This window comes from Eretmochelys imbricata, chromosome 2 (genome assembly GCF_965152235.1).
Source record: "Eretmochelys imbricata isolate rEreImb1 chromosome 2, rEreImb1.hap1, whole genome shotgun sequence".
Lineage (NCBI taxonomy): Eukaryota > Metazoa > Chordata > Testudines > Cheloniidae > Eretmochelys > Eretmochelys imbricata.
Window position 1 is genome coordinate 89720786 of NC_135573.1, and position 19408 is coordinate 89740193.

At 41.0% G+C, this 19408-nt stretch overlaps 1 protein-coding gene across 1 annotated transcript in view; it reads right to left on the reverse strand.

The window, feature by feature from the left end:
- The window catches only part of PIEZO2 (piezo type mechanosensitive ion channel component 2), a 454981-nt gene that overhangs the window by 221053 nt on the left and 214520 nt on the right, over window positions 1–19408 (reverse strand). The window contains exon 4 of the mRNA XM_077808692.1: window positions 8025–8067. Within this exon, the coding sequence (XP_077664818.1) occupies window positions 8025–8067 (43 nt within the window). The remainder of the gene's footprint in view (window positions 1–8024; window positions 8068–19408) is intronic.

Below are 19408 nucleotides of genomic sequence, written 5' to 3' on the forward strand. Positions count from 1 at the left end.
GACAGGGACAAAAATATATCTGCTCCCCAGTTGGAGAGGTGTATCCCTGAATAAGTCAGGTACCCAACCAGAAGACATGTGCAGATGCGTAATTAATCTTCCTTGGTCACACATGAATTTATCCACCTCACATACCCCCTGGCCTTCATGATACCTGCCAGACCCTCCATTCCAACATTTCAGACCAAACAATTGTCACCCTGGGAAAAAAAATCCTACATCTGCCCCAAATCCCTCTTAACTCAAATCACCAAGTTGATCCCTTTACACTTTCCTAAATTGTTCAGACCCAGGTGAAAAATAATCACATGAAATGCCTGCTCCCAGGTGTACAAGGGGCATCAACTGATCCCAGAGCATGTCCCTCCTTGACCCATTCCCTTGCCCCTGTAAACCACTCCTCCACCCATGCCGACTCAGAGCTGTCCAATCCCTGAGGCCCAGCAGTGAACTGGTGGGCCAAACGGGGTGGCGTAGAGAGGAGGGAGCTCAACCCTATGTCCTCAACAGCTATGTCCTCAACCCACTAAGGGGTCCATTGGCCCTCCCCCAGCCAAGAAAAAAAATCTCTGCCAGGGGGAAAACAGCTACACTTCTTTGTGTCCTGTCACTCCCTCCAACTGCTGCTGCTTTCCGTTCTTTTTCTTGTGATCCTGGGGTGATTCTGGCCTCCTCCAGTGCCTCTGGGACTCTGGCTCTACACCTCCCCATACTGCCTGAGGGGTGGGGGGTTTCCCCTCCTTCCACATGCTTGCTAACTACACTTGCATGCTGGGAGGGGGGATTCTCCTTCTCCCTCCTGATCTTACTGCACTGCTGCAGTGAGCATGTGGAGACACCTGGAGCTGTTGCTGCAATCTGCCTAGAAGTGGAGAGAGGGCGAGAGAACTTCTCCGGAACTCCCTGGGGTATAAATACCTTTCTCCCTCTCCTCTCCGGTCACCTATAAGGACAGTGCCTCACCTCCTGGTCAGGTCATTTACTGTTCGTTCTTGCCTCATCCAAGTAAACCTTCTAAGGTTGCTAGGTGTCTGGTTTTCGACTGGAATGCCCAGTCGAAAAGGGACCCTGGCGGCTCCAGTCAGCAGTGCCAACAGGCCCTTAAAAGTCCAGTTGGCAGTGCTGCAAGTCACAGCACTGTGCTGTGCCCTGGAAGTGGCCAGCAGGTCCAGCTCCTAGGTGGGGAGCCATGGGGCTCCGTGCGCTACCCCTGCTCTGAGCACCAACTCCGCACTCCCAAGTGGCGGCGGGGGGTGAGGGGGGAGTGGCTGTAGGCGAGAGCAGCATGCAGAACCTCCTGGCCTCCCCACCTAGGAGCCAGACCTGCTGGCCATTTCCAGGACGCAGCATGGTGCCAGGACAGGCAGGGAGCCTGCCTTAGCCCCACTGCCCGGGAACCACCAGAGGTAAGCCTGCGACCCAACCCCCTGCGCCAGCCCTGAGTTCCCCTCAAACCTGGAACCCCCTCCTGCACCCCAAACCTCTCATCCCTGGCCCTACCCCAGAGCCTGCACCCCCAGTCCAGAGCCCGTACTCCCTCCAGCACCCCAACCCCCTGCTTCAACCTGCAGCCCCCTCGTGCAACCCAAACCCTTCAACCCCAGCCCCACCCCAGAGCCCGCACCCCCCAGCTGGAGCCCTCACCGTCTCCTGCACCCAAACTCCCTGCTCCAGCCCAGGGAAAGTGAGTGAGGGTGGGGGAGAGCGAGCCACCAAGGGAGGGGAAAATGTAGTGAGTAGGGGTGGAGAAGGGCCTCAGGGAAGGGGCAGGACTAGAGTGTTCGGTTTTGTGTGATTAGAAAGTTGGCAAACCTAAAACTTTCCCTTCCACCCATTGCAGATGGAGCCCTTTTAGGGATAATGACTTCTTTCCTTCTGTCCTGTGGGACAAAGGACCCACTGTACATGGTTGTCGTGAGCACAATATATTTAGTTTATCCAAAAGAAAGTTTAGAGGTGACTCGATCATGGCCTAAAAGTAACTGACAGTAGACCGCTCTTAATAGTAGATAGCTCTTTAATCTATTGGAAGGTGGCATAGTGAGATCCAGTGGTTGGAAGGTGAAATTAGACAAATTCACAATAGATACAATGTGCAATTTTTTAAACACGAGGGTAATCAAGCATTAGAACAATTTACGTAGGGATGTGGTGAATTCTCCATCTCCAGGAGTCTTCAAACCAAGACTCGATGTCTTTCTAAACAATATACTATAGCTGAAAGAGAAGTAATGTGTTTGATGCAGTAATTACTGGATGAGATTTTATGGGCTATGATACACAGGTAACCACACTAGATGATTATACCAATCCCTTCTGGCTGTAAAATCTAAGAATCTATAACAGTCCTTGTGAATTAATCCTTTTCTGTGTTGGCAAAGTATCTACGAACCAACGATGATTACCTTAAAATGTATTAACTATTCATAAATATTTTGCCGAACAACTTTCAGCCTATCGGTTCTTTGGAAATTATTTGTTTCAGCTATTTGATTTTCATTATTTGTGGTATTTTTCTCCTCTGTGATTGGAGGACTGAAAAATCTTTGAACAAGCAAATATTGAGCAACATACCCGCTGCTATGAATTTTTGATCAAAGCTTTGCTAAAATTCATAAGACTTTCCTGCTTTGTGGACATTTCCACAAGTATTTGGTGGTTATCTGAGACAGTACTCACAAATTATGAACAATACAACCCCTCAAACAGCAGTGGAGTAAAGTCAGCCTAATTATCCACACGCATATATATCAGTTTGTTTGATTTTTTTCTCATCATATAGCAAGCTTTAGTTATTAGCACTAAAGGAATAGAAAGAGGTTATATTACACGTAAACAGATAAATTCAACATTTTAACGTATTCCTCATTATGATGGAGGTATAAAACTAAGCATTTTTTACATCTAATTTCTCCAAATGCACAGATGCTGTAGTCTGTATAGATTTCGATAAAGGTGATAGCTACTATAGTATGTTGCAATTATCTTACTTGTAATGTCTCAAAAAAACCCCCAATCAATAACAATAAGAGCTTCATTTAAATCTGTCAAATCCAGATACACTCCATTTAATTGAAAGGCTCTTAACTTTAGTCATTTCCTGGATATAAAGCTACTTTACTTAAGCTCCAGCATTTTTAATTTATCTTGTGCTAAAAAGCAGTATGTTGGACTCACAAGGAGTGCTTACATAAAGGCTCAGACAACCAGATCTCTTGGTGTCTCTTTGTTTTGCAGGCTACAAATACAACAGCAATGTAAATACTCAACTGCAGAGTAAACATCATGTAACCACAAAGTAATGATGATATGCCCTGTATATTATCAGGGCCTAATTTCCTGAAACGTATGCTCAGTGTCTTCATTTCCTTCTGTCAATCAAGCTAATCTGAAATGTCGCAGTAAGAAAGGGACCTACTTTCTTCTTCCTACATACAGCTTTCCCAAACTTTAAGTACTGGTCTAGCCCTCTTAAAGCCATGATTCTGAGGACTGACCTCCCCCCATACATCTTAAAACCTGCCTGCATTCTGGCATAAGCAAACTCTCATCTGTGCCAATGTCAGTGCATCTGCACAGCTCTACACCTTAGTCCACACCTTGCGAGGGATGTGCTTGCAAACAGTGAAGGCCCATTCTCCTCTCCATACTCATATCACTTTCCTATTTACAATTCAGGCTATGGGTACTACAGGCAACAAAAGATTGTTTACAATGCAGTGTACTCTAGTACCTTCTTCTCCCTTTGCCTACTTTGGAAAGCACTGTTCATAGGAGAATACTGCTGTTTTAAACAATGAAAAGCTTCAAAACCAAGACATTGCTTACAAAAACAAACATTGAACCTCCAAAATATTTTTCTGACAGATCACTTAAAATATGAGCTAGTTCACTGTAAGAACACCTGACGATGTTCATAAAATGAAACAAGTCCTATAAAGAAGACTGTTTACAAAATCAGAAATAAGTGAAAACACCAGGAAAAAGTATGAAGATTCTGTTGAACAAAACTGGGTTAAATATTCAACTCATTTATGAGTTAGGGAGAAAGAGGTTGTTTTGTTCTTCTGTGCCCATCTGGAACTGACAGAGAAACAACTCCTGCTAGTGGATGTGATATCAAGGACCAAATACATTGGCTTCAATTAAATTATTCAATTAAATCAGTGTAATACAGTGAAATATAGATGTTGCCCTAGGAGAACACCTAATTTCCTGGCATACATGAACATATTCAGATTCTTCACAAGACCACCTTCTACAGTGAGAATTGTGTATTGTTGAACAAATTAGAGCATGTTAGCATCTTGTCTACAATAGGAATGATCAGAATGACTATTATTATTAGATTGTTGATTATGTCTTCTACAAGTCCTTTTCTCCATGACTAGACCTACTGATAAGATAGTATCATTAAAGTAATCTTTTCTAAATACTAGCATCTTCTAATGAACACTATAAGTAAAATCTAAAATAAATAATCTATATTACTGTGCCCTTTGTATTTCTAATCCCTGACAGGTTCAAGCTGGTCATACATTTTATCTTTAGTTGAAACTACCATTTTCCCGCTTTGGCATGAATTGGGAAAACAGCAGCAGCAAGTGATAAAACTTTAAAGAAAACTGTAGCAATGAAAGAGTCAGTATTTCCCTGTTTTGCACCATAGACTGAATATCATGTTAAATAAACTGCCTTTTAAGAAATAAAATTAGATTTAACTTGTGGGAAAAGCAGCACGACCCTACAGAAAAGATGTACCCGATGCTGTTAGTCCTAACAACTGAAAGTGCATAATTTCTGTAACGGACCAATGTGTTTTATATCTTCCAGACTCGCTATGCTGTAAAAACAGTCTGCCTGTAAATGGACAAGATCCTGTCAGATGTCACAAATAATGAACTTCAAATCTAATTCATCATCTTGTAGTTAATTGACTGAAAGCGTGAATGATTATAAACTAGAGCCTCAGAATATAATAAAAGGGAATTATAATTATAATTTAAGTAATATTAAAACCAGAATGATCCCCACACTACAAAAAAGGTCCAATGTACTGCATTCCAATTAAGGTTCTTGTAAGTGATTATAGAAAACTGAAGAATTAAGCCAAATGACCACATGAAAATGAGAGGACAGAGGTTTTTAAATTTTTCATGGTATGAACCATCCTAGAATGAAATCCTGGATGGGTTTCAGATCAAAACAAGCCTGAGTGTTTCTGACTTTAGAGAAGCTCTAAAATAAAATTGTGCACATTTTTCTAAGACCTGTCCTGCAATGGAAACAAGCTCTAAAACTCTGATCCATCCACTGGCATAATATGTGCTGAATTGTCTCTTTCTGGAGTCTAGTATAGACAGATGGGAAAAAGCTGTCTGAAGAAGATAGGAAGAGAATTCTGTGGCCTATCTTGATAATTATTTCCAGGACCCTGCACCTCAAGGCTTTTTTTTTTTTTTTTTTTACTCAGTCAGCAAGCTATTTCTCTATTCTAAGCAGTTCACCCACAGGAGGAGGATTTAGAAAGCAACCAAGGGCAGCCATTAATCTTGAATTTAAATATAGTTAGGGGAAAAAAAGGGTTTTTAAGATACTGAGATCTGAGGCCTGAAGACAGAGTTCACCAAACTTCGAGACATGACAACTCTCTGAAAGAAAAATGAAACACACCATATCCAATTCTTTTCTTAATTTTTCAGAGGCATAAAATCCTCACTAAAAGTGTAAAAAGTAATTCACAGCTTTATTGAACCATTACATAGACTGTCTTCCCTTAAAGGGTTAGTTGGCCAAGTGAGACTTCTACAGGCCAGAATGATTGTTTACCTACTAAATTATTGGTAGACCATCTCATCTCCCACATTTCCTGTTTAACTCTTGTTAAAAATATGGGACAATGCAATCAATATTTCTGGCAGGTTAAAAATGTTGGACCAAACTCATAATAGGTATAATAATATAAATGATTTATCCAAGAGATTAATTTGGCCCATTTTTTTAAATTTGGTGATGGGTGGTTTGTTTTGTTTTAATTTATTCTGTGCATTAAATTGACAATTTCTCTTCAAGGGGCTGAAAATTAAAATGCATTACTAAAATACATATGTTGCCATGAATCCTTAGTTACTTCTTCAGTGAACATTCAATCATGCTACTTCAACTGGTACCTATGGTATTTTTTAGCAATGCCATTTATATATGTTGTCAGAAGCTCAAGCAGCTCCTTTGTGGTTGAGTGCAGCTTTACATCTCAACCAGCAATAGCCTGTGAAACTAAAAAGGCAAATCAGTACCAATCAAAAAGTAACTTTTACCACTGCAAAGATTCAAAATTATAACTTCTTCCCCTCAGTCCTTTTAACTTCTCGGAAACATAGTGTTTCAACATATACCCTGCAAATAGTTAATATTCTGAAGGCATTAAAATTAAAATTAATCCTTTCCCTGAATTGTCCCCTGGCAAAAATAGTACAAACACCCTGACTGTGATCCTCCAGTCTTTACAGAATTAAGCCTACCACTGAAATCATATATAATTAAATATACCACAGAAGAAGTACAACAGGCCTACACTTTGTTAAATTCATACAATGAAGATGGGTTCAAATTTTTTTTTTTTCAAATAGATCAGTAAGGGTATCATCAGCTCTTTGTAAACTTCAAGAAAAATGAAGCTGTAGACAAATGTGTGGACAACTTTCAGAGCCTCTATTTCCAAATAACTTCTAATGCTGAGCCTTAAGAATAAATCTGGGGAATGACTCTGGGACCACTGTCCTTGAAGTCCTGAGGGTAAGTTGTTTAATGGTAGTATTGATCCACCCTTTACATTTGCTGATACTACAGCGGTTCAGCGTTCAGTCAATTTATGTGCTCAGGAGGAATTAGTGAAGTGGAATGCTTTTAGACAAGAATGACACAGAGCCGCCTTTCGTTTATTGTTATTAATGTCTGAGGATTTTAATCAAAGGAGAGGTTTAAATTTAAAGATAAATTTTATTGTAATAGAAAAGCTCTAAGGCACCAATTTATGCCTTGTGCAGAATAGTTTCATTCTGGTTCAATGAATTAGCCATTAACTTAAATACAGGCAAGTTGTTTAAATTAACCAACAAGGCAATAAAAGTGAGAGCAGCTAGAAAGATGATACTAGGTGGAGACATGAAAAGGAAAGGCTTTCCTCTCCTCAACGTCACCCTGGCTTTGAAAAGGCCATCTATGTTATTAGCACCAGTTAGTCTATGCTTAATGTTAAAAAACAACACTCTCCTTCTCTCATACATATCTAGTCGTGTTCATAGTGCCCCCATGCCTTGCCCTAGCACACTCTTGTGCAGTCTAGAAATATTTGGTTTAGACAGAAGATCAGAGCTCTATATATGGACAGGAAGCAGATTACTCTGCTTCATGTTTGTAGATAGGCATACAGGGGACTGAGTATTTCCAGCCCTGAGAACAGATTACTCTTTAGCAAGGCCTGGCCTAGTTTAAGTTCCATGAGAGACATATGTTTCTGGTATGACGATCTTATGGCTATGTTTGGCTGAAAGAAGCCTGTGCACTTCAGGAATGCGGAATTCCGGATTTTCTCTGTTGTTAAATAGCCCTTTGCCAATCGTGTTCCTTTTCCACATTCATTCGTTTTTGTTAGTTAATATGCCATAGTTCAGAAGTCTTATGAAAAATATGGGAAAGCAGTGATACCTTCATTCAGAGGTAAGACTTCAAACCAAATACTCTATGAAGCCTACTTTAACCCTAATACATTATATTGCTCCCAGCTGAAATGATTGTGAGCCAGATTTACAAAAGAACCTTGTGCTCCATGATGATCACAGATATAGTTAAAAACGAAAGTTGTGAACATATCAGTAACTCTGCATATCACTCCCCCTAACTTTGACATCCCAGATAATGTAGGTCAATTAACGTAAATAACTCTGCCAACCTGTGTGTGCACATCTCTTTTTTTGTTTGTATTTTAAGATGTAACATGCATAGGAGATAAATTCACTGCTTACCTTTCAAAACCGATCTGTCGTAACGTTTTCTCCCATGTAGAACCTAGAAAAAAAAACATTGAATAAAGAACCTCACATTTTTAGTTTCTCTTATTCGTCCACTTCCTCTCTCTAGCTAGATTCTGTATTTTATTTTGGTTTTTTCCACCCAACTGAAAACATCTTTAAATGGTGTCACCTCATAGTGGAGACCTGCCAGAACAGACTACCACTGAATGATATGGACTGCTTTAAGGTGTCAACTTACATCACCCGTTCCCCATTGCAAAGCAGTTGGTCACTGTCACAGTTGTCTTTAAATTCAAATGTGGCCGACCCACTGCAATATGATCTTCACACTACTGCTGAAATTGCTGAATCAGCATATTCACACACTACACTCTTGAAACTTCACCTTTTCGTTTTACTAGTAATATTCATTAAGATTCTTGTAGAAAGTTAAACAGAACCTTTGGAAATCCCACCACGTCTTTTGTTTTAAACTAAGTAACATCTAAAATCTAAATCTTCTTTATAAATCAAGGACTCAATCCTGTAAGCATTACACATAAGAGTTATCTCTAACCATGTGAACAGTCCAGCTGACTTCATAGCATTGACTCCTATTGGACTACTCATGTAAGTCGTGCAAGATTGAGCCCCATGTATTTAAAGGGATGCAATCACAAAGCCAAGATTCAAAACTTGACCAATATTTTACGCTCTGCGGGAAATATAATTACAGAAACCGTAAGAGAGACAATAATTCCTGTCAATGAATGACCCAGAAATATTATTGTTTTGCTGCTACAGCAACAATAATCCAAAAGAGGGAACACAAATTAACTAAAACTCTGACACCAGACTTCTGCCAACATCATAGATGACTCCCCATCAATTATGTAAAAAGAAAAGGAGTACTTGTGGCACCTTAGAGACTAACAAGTACTCCTTTTCTTTTTGCGAATACAGACTAACACGGCTGCTACTCTGAAACCATCAATTATGTGCAGGACAACAGAAAAAATCAAAAAGAAAAAGCTTTGTTGGATGTTGCTCTATAGAGAATAGAGGAGTGGGGAAAAGAAGAGATGGTCAGATTCAAAGAGCTGGATTTGGAGAATTTCAGATTCTAATCCAAATCTGAATTCTGTAGCTCAGATCCATCTCTTATGAAAAAATGGAGAACATCTTTTTCACTGGCAGATCAAAGTCCTGCCTGATGAATGTGCGTGGAGCACATGATGACATTTTATGGTCAGTGTGAAAAAATCCCAATACATATATCCTTTACAGTCGGTCTCCTTCTATTCTGTTAAAGGGATTTATCCAAAACTGACACACAAATAACTTTATGGGGAGCTGTTGGGTGCTCAGCACTTTTGAAATATCAGGTCACTTATTTAGGAGCCTAACTTTAGTGAAGTTTATGTTTTTATATATAAATGTTGGCATTGAGGTGGTTTCTATTTTATCTGCTAAACTATGAAGAGTACACCAGTAAGGAAGTGGTTAACTCCCAAAATGATCTATTTTCCCATTTAAGTTACCTATTAAGTACTACAGTGCCACTTTTGTTTTCTAAATCAAAAATTATACCCATTAAAACTAATCTAGTAAAAAATAAAGATTGTTTTGTAAAGGCATTATGTTTTATAGGGCTCCCTTCACCCACTCCAAAATAGAGAATAATATAAATAAGGCCACTAGGGCCTGCTGAACAAATCTAAATATTTAATCTCCTGTTTTTAAAATCATTTTTGCAAAAAAATCCCAATAAAATGTACATTCCTGAAATCAATAAATGTTTGACATTTAATTTCATAATAAAAGTATTTTGGAAGAGCAGGTGGCTAAGCATACAGACTGGTGAAGAGTTTGGTCACCAACACTCTACATTAAAAGTTTCTGGAAATCCCCTTTTTTTGATCTTCATCTTCTCGGCCTGTCACTGCAGACTTGGTTTACATACATTTTTGGAAACTATTAAAATAAAATTATTTTTACAGTGCAGTAAATGCTCAGGGCATGGGACGCAGAATCTTTCTGCTCTTGGCTGACAGCTTTTATCAACTGAGGTATATTGATAATTAGTGTGAAATGACGGATCATTTCCAGAGCTTACACAAAGCTTTTCTTCAGGTCTGGGAAACTGAGGCTGTGTCTACCCTGGCAATTGAATGACAAAACTTTTGTCTTTCAGAGGCGTTACTCCCCCGCCCCCCAAAAGAAACGTTTTTCCACGACAAGCGCCAGTGTGAACAGCACGTTGTTGGCAGGAACGCTCTCCTGCCGACAATGCAAATTCCGCTTGTTGAGGGTGAATGTTTTTTTGTCAGCAGGAGAGCTGAGAACCAGTGGCTACACTGCACAACTTTTAGTGCCATGGCTGTAGTGACACAGCCATGTGGCTAAAAGCTGTGTAGTGTAAACATGCCTTACTCAGAGTGTCACCGCTAACGAGGAGATGGAACAGATTGTTTACCATAAATAGTTAACACATATTTCAGGGGACTATTCAAGGTGAATGTGTTAACTACTTTTGCTAAACAATCTGTTCCATCTCTCTAATATCCTGGGACTAACACAGCTACAACATTGCATACATTTGGTTATCTCCACTCAGTTTAAAGTGGGTTTGGGTCTACAGCACAAAAAATCATAACCACCCTCACAAGCAGTCTCAGCAGAAAGATTAAGACATGACTGAATGCTGAGGATGGACTACTTAACACCTGGAGGTGGTCTTTCAAGCCGTGATATTTTACCATTAGGCTAGCAGCAACATCTAGCAGTGAAGAGAGAGGCGCACAAGATTCAATTGGAGATAAAAAAAAAATCTCTACATCTTTATCTTCTAAGATAATTGTTCCATTTTCATTTCTATTTGTCTCACTAGGACATACTGGAAGATTCTGATTTCTTGGTCACTGCATTTTAACTCTTGTCTGCATGCCACATTTTGTGCTTGCATCCAAAGGACTGCACAGACACTTGAGAAAAACTGAGTGAACAATCAGATTGACTGAACGAGGTACATATATATTATACTATGACTACACTATTGAATTTGCCCTCAAATCCAGGATTATGTACAGAACAATGGAACACAGTCACTTTGGTTCCCTGTTTTGCTTTGTGGTGCTGCTGCTATGTATATTGGAAGGGAATCTATCTGCTTTGCATGAACATTGAAGATCCTTTAACCCTTTTTGTAAGAGAAGGGGTTAACCTTGGTGTTTTTGGTCAACATTTCAGTTCCCTCCACTCTTGTGCAGTGTGCTGTGTACTGGTTGTCTGTAATCTTTCACCCCACACAATTCAGTTATATGACACGTACACAGCCACAATGTAGAGAGAGAGGGAGACCAGGAAAGTGGGCTCCCACTGGTTTGAAATCCTCCTTTGGCTGCAGCTGCTTATTAAGTGCTCTTTGAACTATGTGCTACTCCTCTGAAACAAACCCTGCCAAGAATGAAACGACCATTTTGCATTTTTTTAAAATGTATCTCTTTATGGAGTCCCATTTTATAATGTTTATGACCTCAAACACTTTGTTTTAAGAGTTGCCTATTTCATTCTCAGTAGTGTAAACCTCTAAGTTGCACTAATAGCCAAGAGTAAACACCCTGAGGTAGCAGCATTAACAAGCTGAAGAATAAGGCTATTAACGCAGAAAAATTACAATTTGATTTAAACTTGCCCTAAATGCTTCCAAAGCATTAAACAAAATTTAATTCACGTGACTCCCATTAAAAACAACAGGGCACGTTTATGAATTAAGCTGATCCTGCTCCCACGGTTGATAGGAATTTGGCTGTTATCTTCAATGGGAATTGGAGCAAATCCTAAATCCCTGGCTTAGTTGTGGAAAGCATTCACCCCTGAAGTTTCAGAATCCACCTCACTTTTTTCTTTTACTACTTCATATCAGAAACACTAAAACTGTTGTACTTAATTTGGTACTCCTATAATTAGACTTTTGTTCCAGGTACTTGCTCCAGATTGCCTGACCATAAAGAATTCCCATCTGTTTCTATGATTCTGGCTTACATGAACTACACTAGCATTAAAACTCTTCAAAAGATGAAGCATAAAGTACTTCAAGAATTACTGCTTGCATTTAACAGGAAGAATGGTGAAATGCACACAATGCTCACATATTTGCTTAGTGAGACAATATTATAGGAAAGAAAGGTGATTCAACCTACTGAAGATAAAATGAAAAACTTGCTTTTCACTTCTTTATGAACTGTGAGAGCCCAGGTTTTTTGTTTGTTTTGAGTTTTGTTGTTGTTGTTACTACTACCTGCTTACTGTGAATTGAAGAAGCTAAGGAGGAAGACAATCCACTACTAGATAATTGACTCATGCTGCCTAGGTCCTGTAGTGCAATGATAGGTATTAGATGTACATAGGTATATATTAGACAGATGTAGCATAACTATTAGCCTGGGGCCAGATTGTGTCAATACATTACAGGTCTGCAGCTCCCAGGGAGAAGTCTGGGGTCCATTGTGCAAGCCGAGAAAGGAAGCACACCTACTTCACCATCCCTGTAGAAGGGTGTAGTATGCATGAACTACCCTACACATCTGATAGCATGTGACCTGTCATGGCCTTATCTCGTCTCCACTCCCTTGGAGGTGGGTCATACTGTAAGAAAATGCAGGAACTGCAACTGTGCCTGGCCCTGTCTGGAGGGCTTAAACAGGGAGAATGCTTCTTGCAGCCTCTCCAACGGTGACCTCATACAAGGGCCAGGCACTATTTGGCCCTAAACTAATTCACCACAGCAAACCAGAGGTTAAAATACCTTGCAGAAGATGAGAAGGAAAATACAAATTAAGACCAAATCCAAAGATATTTTGTCTCTTTTTATCTGGAGTCCTCAGTGAAGAGTCCAGCAGTTTGTATGAAACCAGCCTGTATAGCTTTATCATTGTATACAGATTTTGTATAGATGGATACACCCTATGGACATCATGTCAACTCAGAGGAAACAGAATAGTGCAGCTACTGCACTTTGAAGTCATTAAGTGACAAAAAGTGTAAGATGTCATTTTTACGGATTCTGTTATTTTTTGTGTGTGTTTGTTTTGTAGAAACAGATATATTTTCTTTGGTTTCCCAATTATTCCAGTATAACATGCACTAGGCTTGTCTCCTCTTTAAAGTGGTGGGTAAGGAGCAATAGTACTAAAGAGCTGGCAATGTTTGGTATTTTGGCATACTCCTGCAAACTTCACGATATCAGCCTGAAAGAAAAGAAATTACTAACTTATGTCCTTTATGCCTGTGAAAAACAAACAAACAAAAATTATAATTTTTCCAAATGGCCAGCCTTTAAACAGAGATACAAGGAACTCCTACAAAAATGAAGGCCTATTCACATACTAGGCAGATTAGCAATTTGATAGTCTCATTCCAACTACCACTGCCTCTTCTCAACTGCATCTCCCAAATAAGACGGCAGAGGGGACCAGGAAGTACACCCACAATAGCAGGGCTACAGTGGTCCATGGAACTTAAGTATCTGTGGTCATGGATGAAAGATCACAGTGCACTAGGGTGAGTAGATTAAAATATATTCTATCCTGAAAGCTTGCTATTTAGGGAAGGACTCATCTGCTCCCATTACATTCAGTAGCAGTTTTGCCATTTTATTTTTATCTTTCCTAAAAAAGTGAAACTAAGACGTAATTATGTTTTCCCAGCAATTTATCAGTTGGCAAAATGGAAAGTGATTTGTTACAAAACAGACCTGTTTTTTTTAAATTACATTAAGTAGAAAGTAGCTAGAAGGTTGGTTTCAGAGTAGCAGCTGTGTTAGTCTGTATCCGCAAAAAGGAAAGGAGTACTTGTGGCACCTTAGAGACTAACCAATTTATTTGAGCATAAGCTTTCATGAGCTACAGCTCACTTATGCTCAGATAAATTTGTTAGTCTCTAAGGTGCCACAAGTACTCCTTTTCTTTTAGCTATAAGATTGACTCCCACATGAGCTTGCATGGACCCACAGGATCCATATAAAAATATAATAATCAGAATTCAAACAAAACCACAATGAATATTTTTTCGCTTCATGATCAAAATCCAGATTTTGCTGTCCCTTAGCCTGAAGAGTGATCTGTGAAGTCAAATCTGTAAGCATTCTGGAGTTTTTCAGCCAGCTGGAAAGCATAGATCTTCTCAGACGTGTATCCTTTCGCTGGCTGTGTCAAAGCAAGGCTTACCAGTAAACCTTCCTTAAAGCAACATCTGTCATAGGACAATACTTCATTTAGGAGTACGCACAACGAAGGCCAAGAGCGCCTCTCTTGAACTGTGTCCGTTGTCTGGTTTACCCCTAGCTTTATGAAACTGGGGAACAGCTCTTCCACTGAAGTACTGTGGGAAGATTCTCTAGAGGCTCTGTTTACTTTCCTTTATAAATCCCATCCTTCTGATCTAAATAGTCACACTACCTGAATTTGCCAGGCATCTAATCCTGGGATAAGCCACTCACTTCAAAAAGCAGAGAATATAGGTCTATAATCTCTTTCCCTGGCTTTCTCTATCTACGTATTATACTGTAGTCTTCACTGTGGTACCTGAGCATCTTGATATACTCACCCTCAACCAACTTCCCATGAGAGTTCCGGCTGAATAAAGTGCACAATTCAGCCCTGGATCAGAAAATGTCATGGGAAAGCACTCTGTGTAGTTATTCCTGTTCCTTAAGTATCTATAACATTGTCGTCATGAGCTAAAAAGATTGCTTTCTCATTAAAAAGAACCGTGCCTCATTCCATATTAACTGGGCTGGGAGAGGGGGATAGATTCATAGATATTAAGGTCAGAAGGGACGATTATGATCATCTAGTCTGATCTCCTGCACAATGCAGGCCACCAAATCTCACCCACCCACTCCTGCAATAAACCTCTCACCTATGTCTGAGCTATTGAAGTCCTCAAATCATGGTTTAAAGACTTCAAAAAGACTAAATTTTTTCAAAAAGATTTTAATGAGTGGGAACATATACTTATAAATTGGGCAGGACATATTAATGTATTGCAAATAGCAATATTACTGAAGTGTATGTGTGTGTATGTGTGTGTGTGGCTAATGTGACAGACTGACAATATCCTGCAACATCCTGGACAAACCTTACTGAAATTAAATCCTATTGAATCCAGTCTTTGGAGTTCTTGGTATTAAAAATTCAAATATTTATGTATGGTTCTGGGATTGTATGGCACTTCAAAGGACTTTTTGGAACAATACGTGTAAAGTGGATTTCCTAGAAAGTACTTGGAAGGAGGGAAATGCAAATTCTTCTCTCCAGAGCCAATCTTTTGAAGCTAACCCTGGGCGCAAGCCCTGTAGTCCGCTGGTTACCTACTCCTGGAAACTCTAGATCAAAGACCCCTGAACGGTATAAAATGACTAAATGTGTTATGAGCATGCTTGTTCTGAGCTGAAACTGTGATGAACTTGTGACCAACAAGGCAATCCCCATTGCGTGGGGGTTTGAAAGACTGCTCCTCCCAATATCCTTGTTAGGGTTAGGGAAACACTGATAAGTTTATTCGCATGTGTGTGGGTTCGCTTTTTTTTTTAATATGTTTTCTTTGTAGTGCTTTTTTTTAAACCTTAAGTATGCTGCTGCTGCAAAGATCATTTGCCTAGCCTGTCACCTTGACCATGTTCACCCTTTTTTTTTTTAATCCCTTCACAGGCTCCTTGTGGAGAGTATGATGCTTATCTTCACTTTCCAGGTGTTTCATAGTCAATCCCCACCCTACATCTCAGCTCTCATTCATTATCAAACTATGCTCACCACCTCCAGTCAGCCTGTGATGCCAGCCTCCCCTGCCCACTTGTTAAGTTTTCAAACACCATTTTGCTTTCTCCCATGCTGCCCACACACTTGGAAGGTATTCTCTGTAAATAGCTACCAAGTTACCTCATTATCCTCCTTAAAACTCTCCTCTGATGCGAAGCATACAAAAACTTTGACAACAGGGTTGCCAACTTTCTAACTGCACAAAACTGAACATCCTTGCCCCAGCCTCTTCCACTGCTCCTTCTCTGAGTCCCCATCTCCCACTCATTCCTGCCCCCTCCCTCCATTGCTTGCTCTCCCACACCCTCACTCACTTTCACTGGGCTGAAGCAAAGGGTTGGGGTGCGGGAGGGGGGTGAGGGCTCTGATGGGGGCTGGAGATGAGGAGTTTGGGGTGCAGGAGGGGGCTCCAGGCTGGGTCCAAGGGGTTTGGAGTGTGGGAGTGGGCTCAGGGCTGGGACAGAAATTTGAGGTGTGGGAGAGGATGCAGGCTCTGGCTGGGGGTGCGGGGTCTGGGATGGGGCCGGGAATGAGGGGTTTGGAGTACAGGAGGGGGCTCTAAGCTGGGGCCAAAGGGTTTGGAGTGCAGGAGCAGGCTCAGGGCTGGGATAGGGGATTGGGGTGTGGAAAGGGGTCCGGGCTCTTGGAGGAGGTTTAGGTGCAGGAAGGGGTTCCAACCTGGGCCGGGGGTTCGGGTACAGGTGGGGGGGTCTGGGAGGGAGTTAGGGTGTGTGGGGGGGTTCTGACCTGGGGCAGGGGGACCAAGGCGCAGGTTCCAGCCCGGCGGTGCTTACCTCAGGCAGCTCCCAGTCAGCAGCAAAGCGGGGCTAAGGCAAGCAGGAACTTTTTTTTTCTTTTTTAAGTGAAGAGCCAATTTGTGTTAGCTAACATTCTAGGGCCCTACCAAATTCTCAGCCATGAAAAATGCGTCACGGACTGTGAAATCTGGTCTCCTCCCATGAAATCTGGTCTACTGTGCGCTTTTATCCTGTACTATACAGATTTCATAGGGGAGAGCGGCATTTCTCAAACTGGGGATCCTGACCCACAACGGAGTTGCAGGGGAGTCGCAAAGTTATTTTAGGGGAGTCAAGGTATTGCCACCCTGACTTCTGGGTTGCTGTCAGAGCTGGGCTGCAAGAGAGTGGCAGATGTGGGCTGGGCACCCAGGTCTGAAGGCAGCGCCCCACCAGCAGCAGCGCAGAAGTAAGGGTGGCAATGCCATACCATATCATACCATGCCATCTTTACTTCTGTGCTGCTGCCTTCAGATCTGGGTGACTGGAGAGTAGTGGCTGTTGACTTACAGCCCAGCTCTGCAGGCAGCCGCACAGACGTAAGGGTGACAATACCATACCATGCCAGGCCATCCTTACTTCTGCACTGCTGCTAGTGGCTCTGCCTTCAGAGCTGGGCTCCAAACCAGCAGCCGCCGCTCTCCAACTACCTAGCTCTGAAGGCAGCGCTGCCGCCAGCAGCCGTGCAGAAGTAAGGGTAGCGGTACCGCAACCCCCCTACAATAACCTTGCGACCCCTCCCACCTCCCACAACTCCTTTTTGGATCAGGACCCCTTCAATTACAACACTGTGCAATTGCAGATTTAAATAGCTAAATAATTACATTTGTGATTTTTAAAATCCTATAACCGCGAAATTGACCAAAATGGACTGTGAAGTTGGTAGGGCCCTACTTATAACACTACTTAGTGCCTGGTATACACTTTGTCTTAGCTGGTAAAGTTGTGCAAGGTAGGGAGGCCTTTTGCACACCCAAAATAGAGGCAGGGCACAATCTAGAGCCTTGTTTACACACACATTTGCACTGGTTCAAATAAGGGTGGATTTTAAATCAAATTCCTGTGTGGACACACTTAAAATTGACTTAAACCTGGCTTTTATCATAGCATGAATGGTAGTTTAGGTACAAGTAATCATGGAATCACAGAAATGTAGGACTGGAAGGGATCTTGATAGCTCATCTAGTCAGGTTCCCTGAAGTGAGGCAGGCCTAAGTATTATATAGACCATCCCTGACACGCGTTTGACTAACTGTTCTTAAAAACAACCAACGATGGAGATTCCACAATCTCCCTGGGTAATTTGTTCCAGTGCTTAACTACCTTGACAGTCAGGAAGTTTTTCCTAATGTCAAACCTAAATCTCCCTTTTTGCATTTTAAGCCCATTACTTAATGTCCTGACCTCAGTAAACAAAGAGAACAATTTAACAACCTTTTATGTACTTGTCTTCCTTTCTCCAGAGAAAACAAATCCAATTTTTCAATCCTTCCTCATAGGCATGTTTTCTAGATCTTTAATCATTTTTGTTGCTCTCCTTTGAACTTTCTCCAATTTGCCAACATCTTTCCTGAACTGTGGTGCCTAGAACTGGACAAAATGCTCCAGTTGAGACTTTATCAGTGCTGAGTAGAATGGACGAGTTACTTCTCATGTCTTGCTTATAACACGCCTGCTAATACATCCAAGAATTATGATCACTTTTTTTGCAACAGCGTTACATTTTTGACTCATATTTAGTTGATGATCCACTATAACTCCCAGATCTTTTTTTGCAGTACTCCTGCCTAGGCAGTCATTTCCCATTTCATATTTGTGCAATTGATTATTTCTTCATAAGTGGAGTACTTTGCATTTCTCCTCATTGAATCTCATCCTATTTATTTCAGACCATTTCTCCAGTTTGTCAAGATCATTTTCAATTCTAATCCTGTCCTCCAAAGTGCTTGCAACCCTCCCAGCTTGGTGTCATCTGCAAACTTTATAAATGTATTCTCTATGCCATTACCTAAACAATTTATGAAGGTATGGAATACAACTTGGCTCAGAACAGATCCCTATGGGACCCCAGTCAATATGCCCTTCCAACTTGATTGTGAACCACGGATAACTTTCTGAGTATATGTTCCGACTAGTTGTGCACCCATCTAATAAAAGGTTCATCTAGGCTATATTTCTCTAGTTTGTTTATAAGCAGGTCATTTGAGACAATATCAGAAGCCTTACTAAAGTTGAGGTATATCACATCTACTGTTTCCCCCGATCCACAAAGCTTTTACCCTGCCAAAGGAAGATATCAGGTTGGTTTGACAAGATTTGTTTTTGATAAATCAATGTTGACTCTTACTTCACCTTATTTTCTTCTAGGTTCTTACAAATTAGTTGTTTATTTGCTCCATTATCTTTCAGGATACAAAAGTTAATCTGACTGGTTTAGAACTCCCTAGGTTGTCCTTTTTCCCCTTTTTCATGACCAGTACTATATTTGCCCTTTTTCAGTCCTCTCGGCTCCACCTCCATGAGTTCTCAAAGATGGCATGGACTGCACCCTCAGCAAGTTTGCAGATGACACTAAACTGGGAGGAGTGGTGATACACTGGAGGGTAGTGATAGGATACAGAGGGATCTAGACAAATTAGAGGATTGGACCAAAAGAAATCTGATGAGATTCAACAAGGACAAGTGCAGAGTCCTGCACTTAGTATGGAAAAATCCCATGCTGCTACAGACTAGGGACCAAGTGGATAGGCAGCAGTTCTGCAGAAAAGGACCTAAGGGT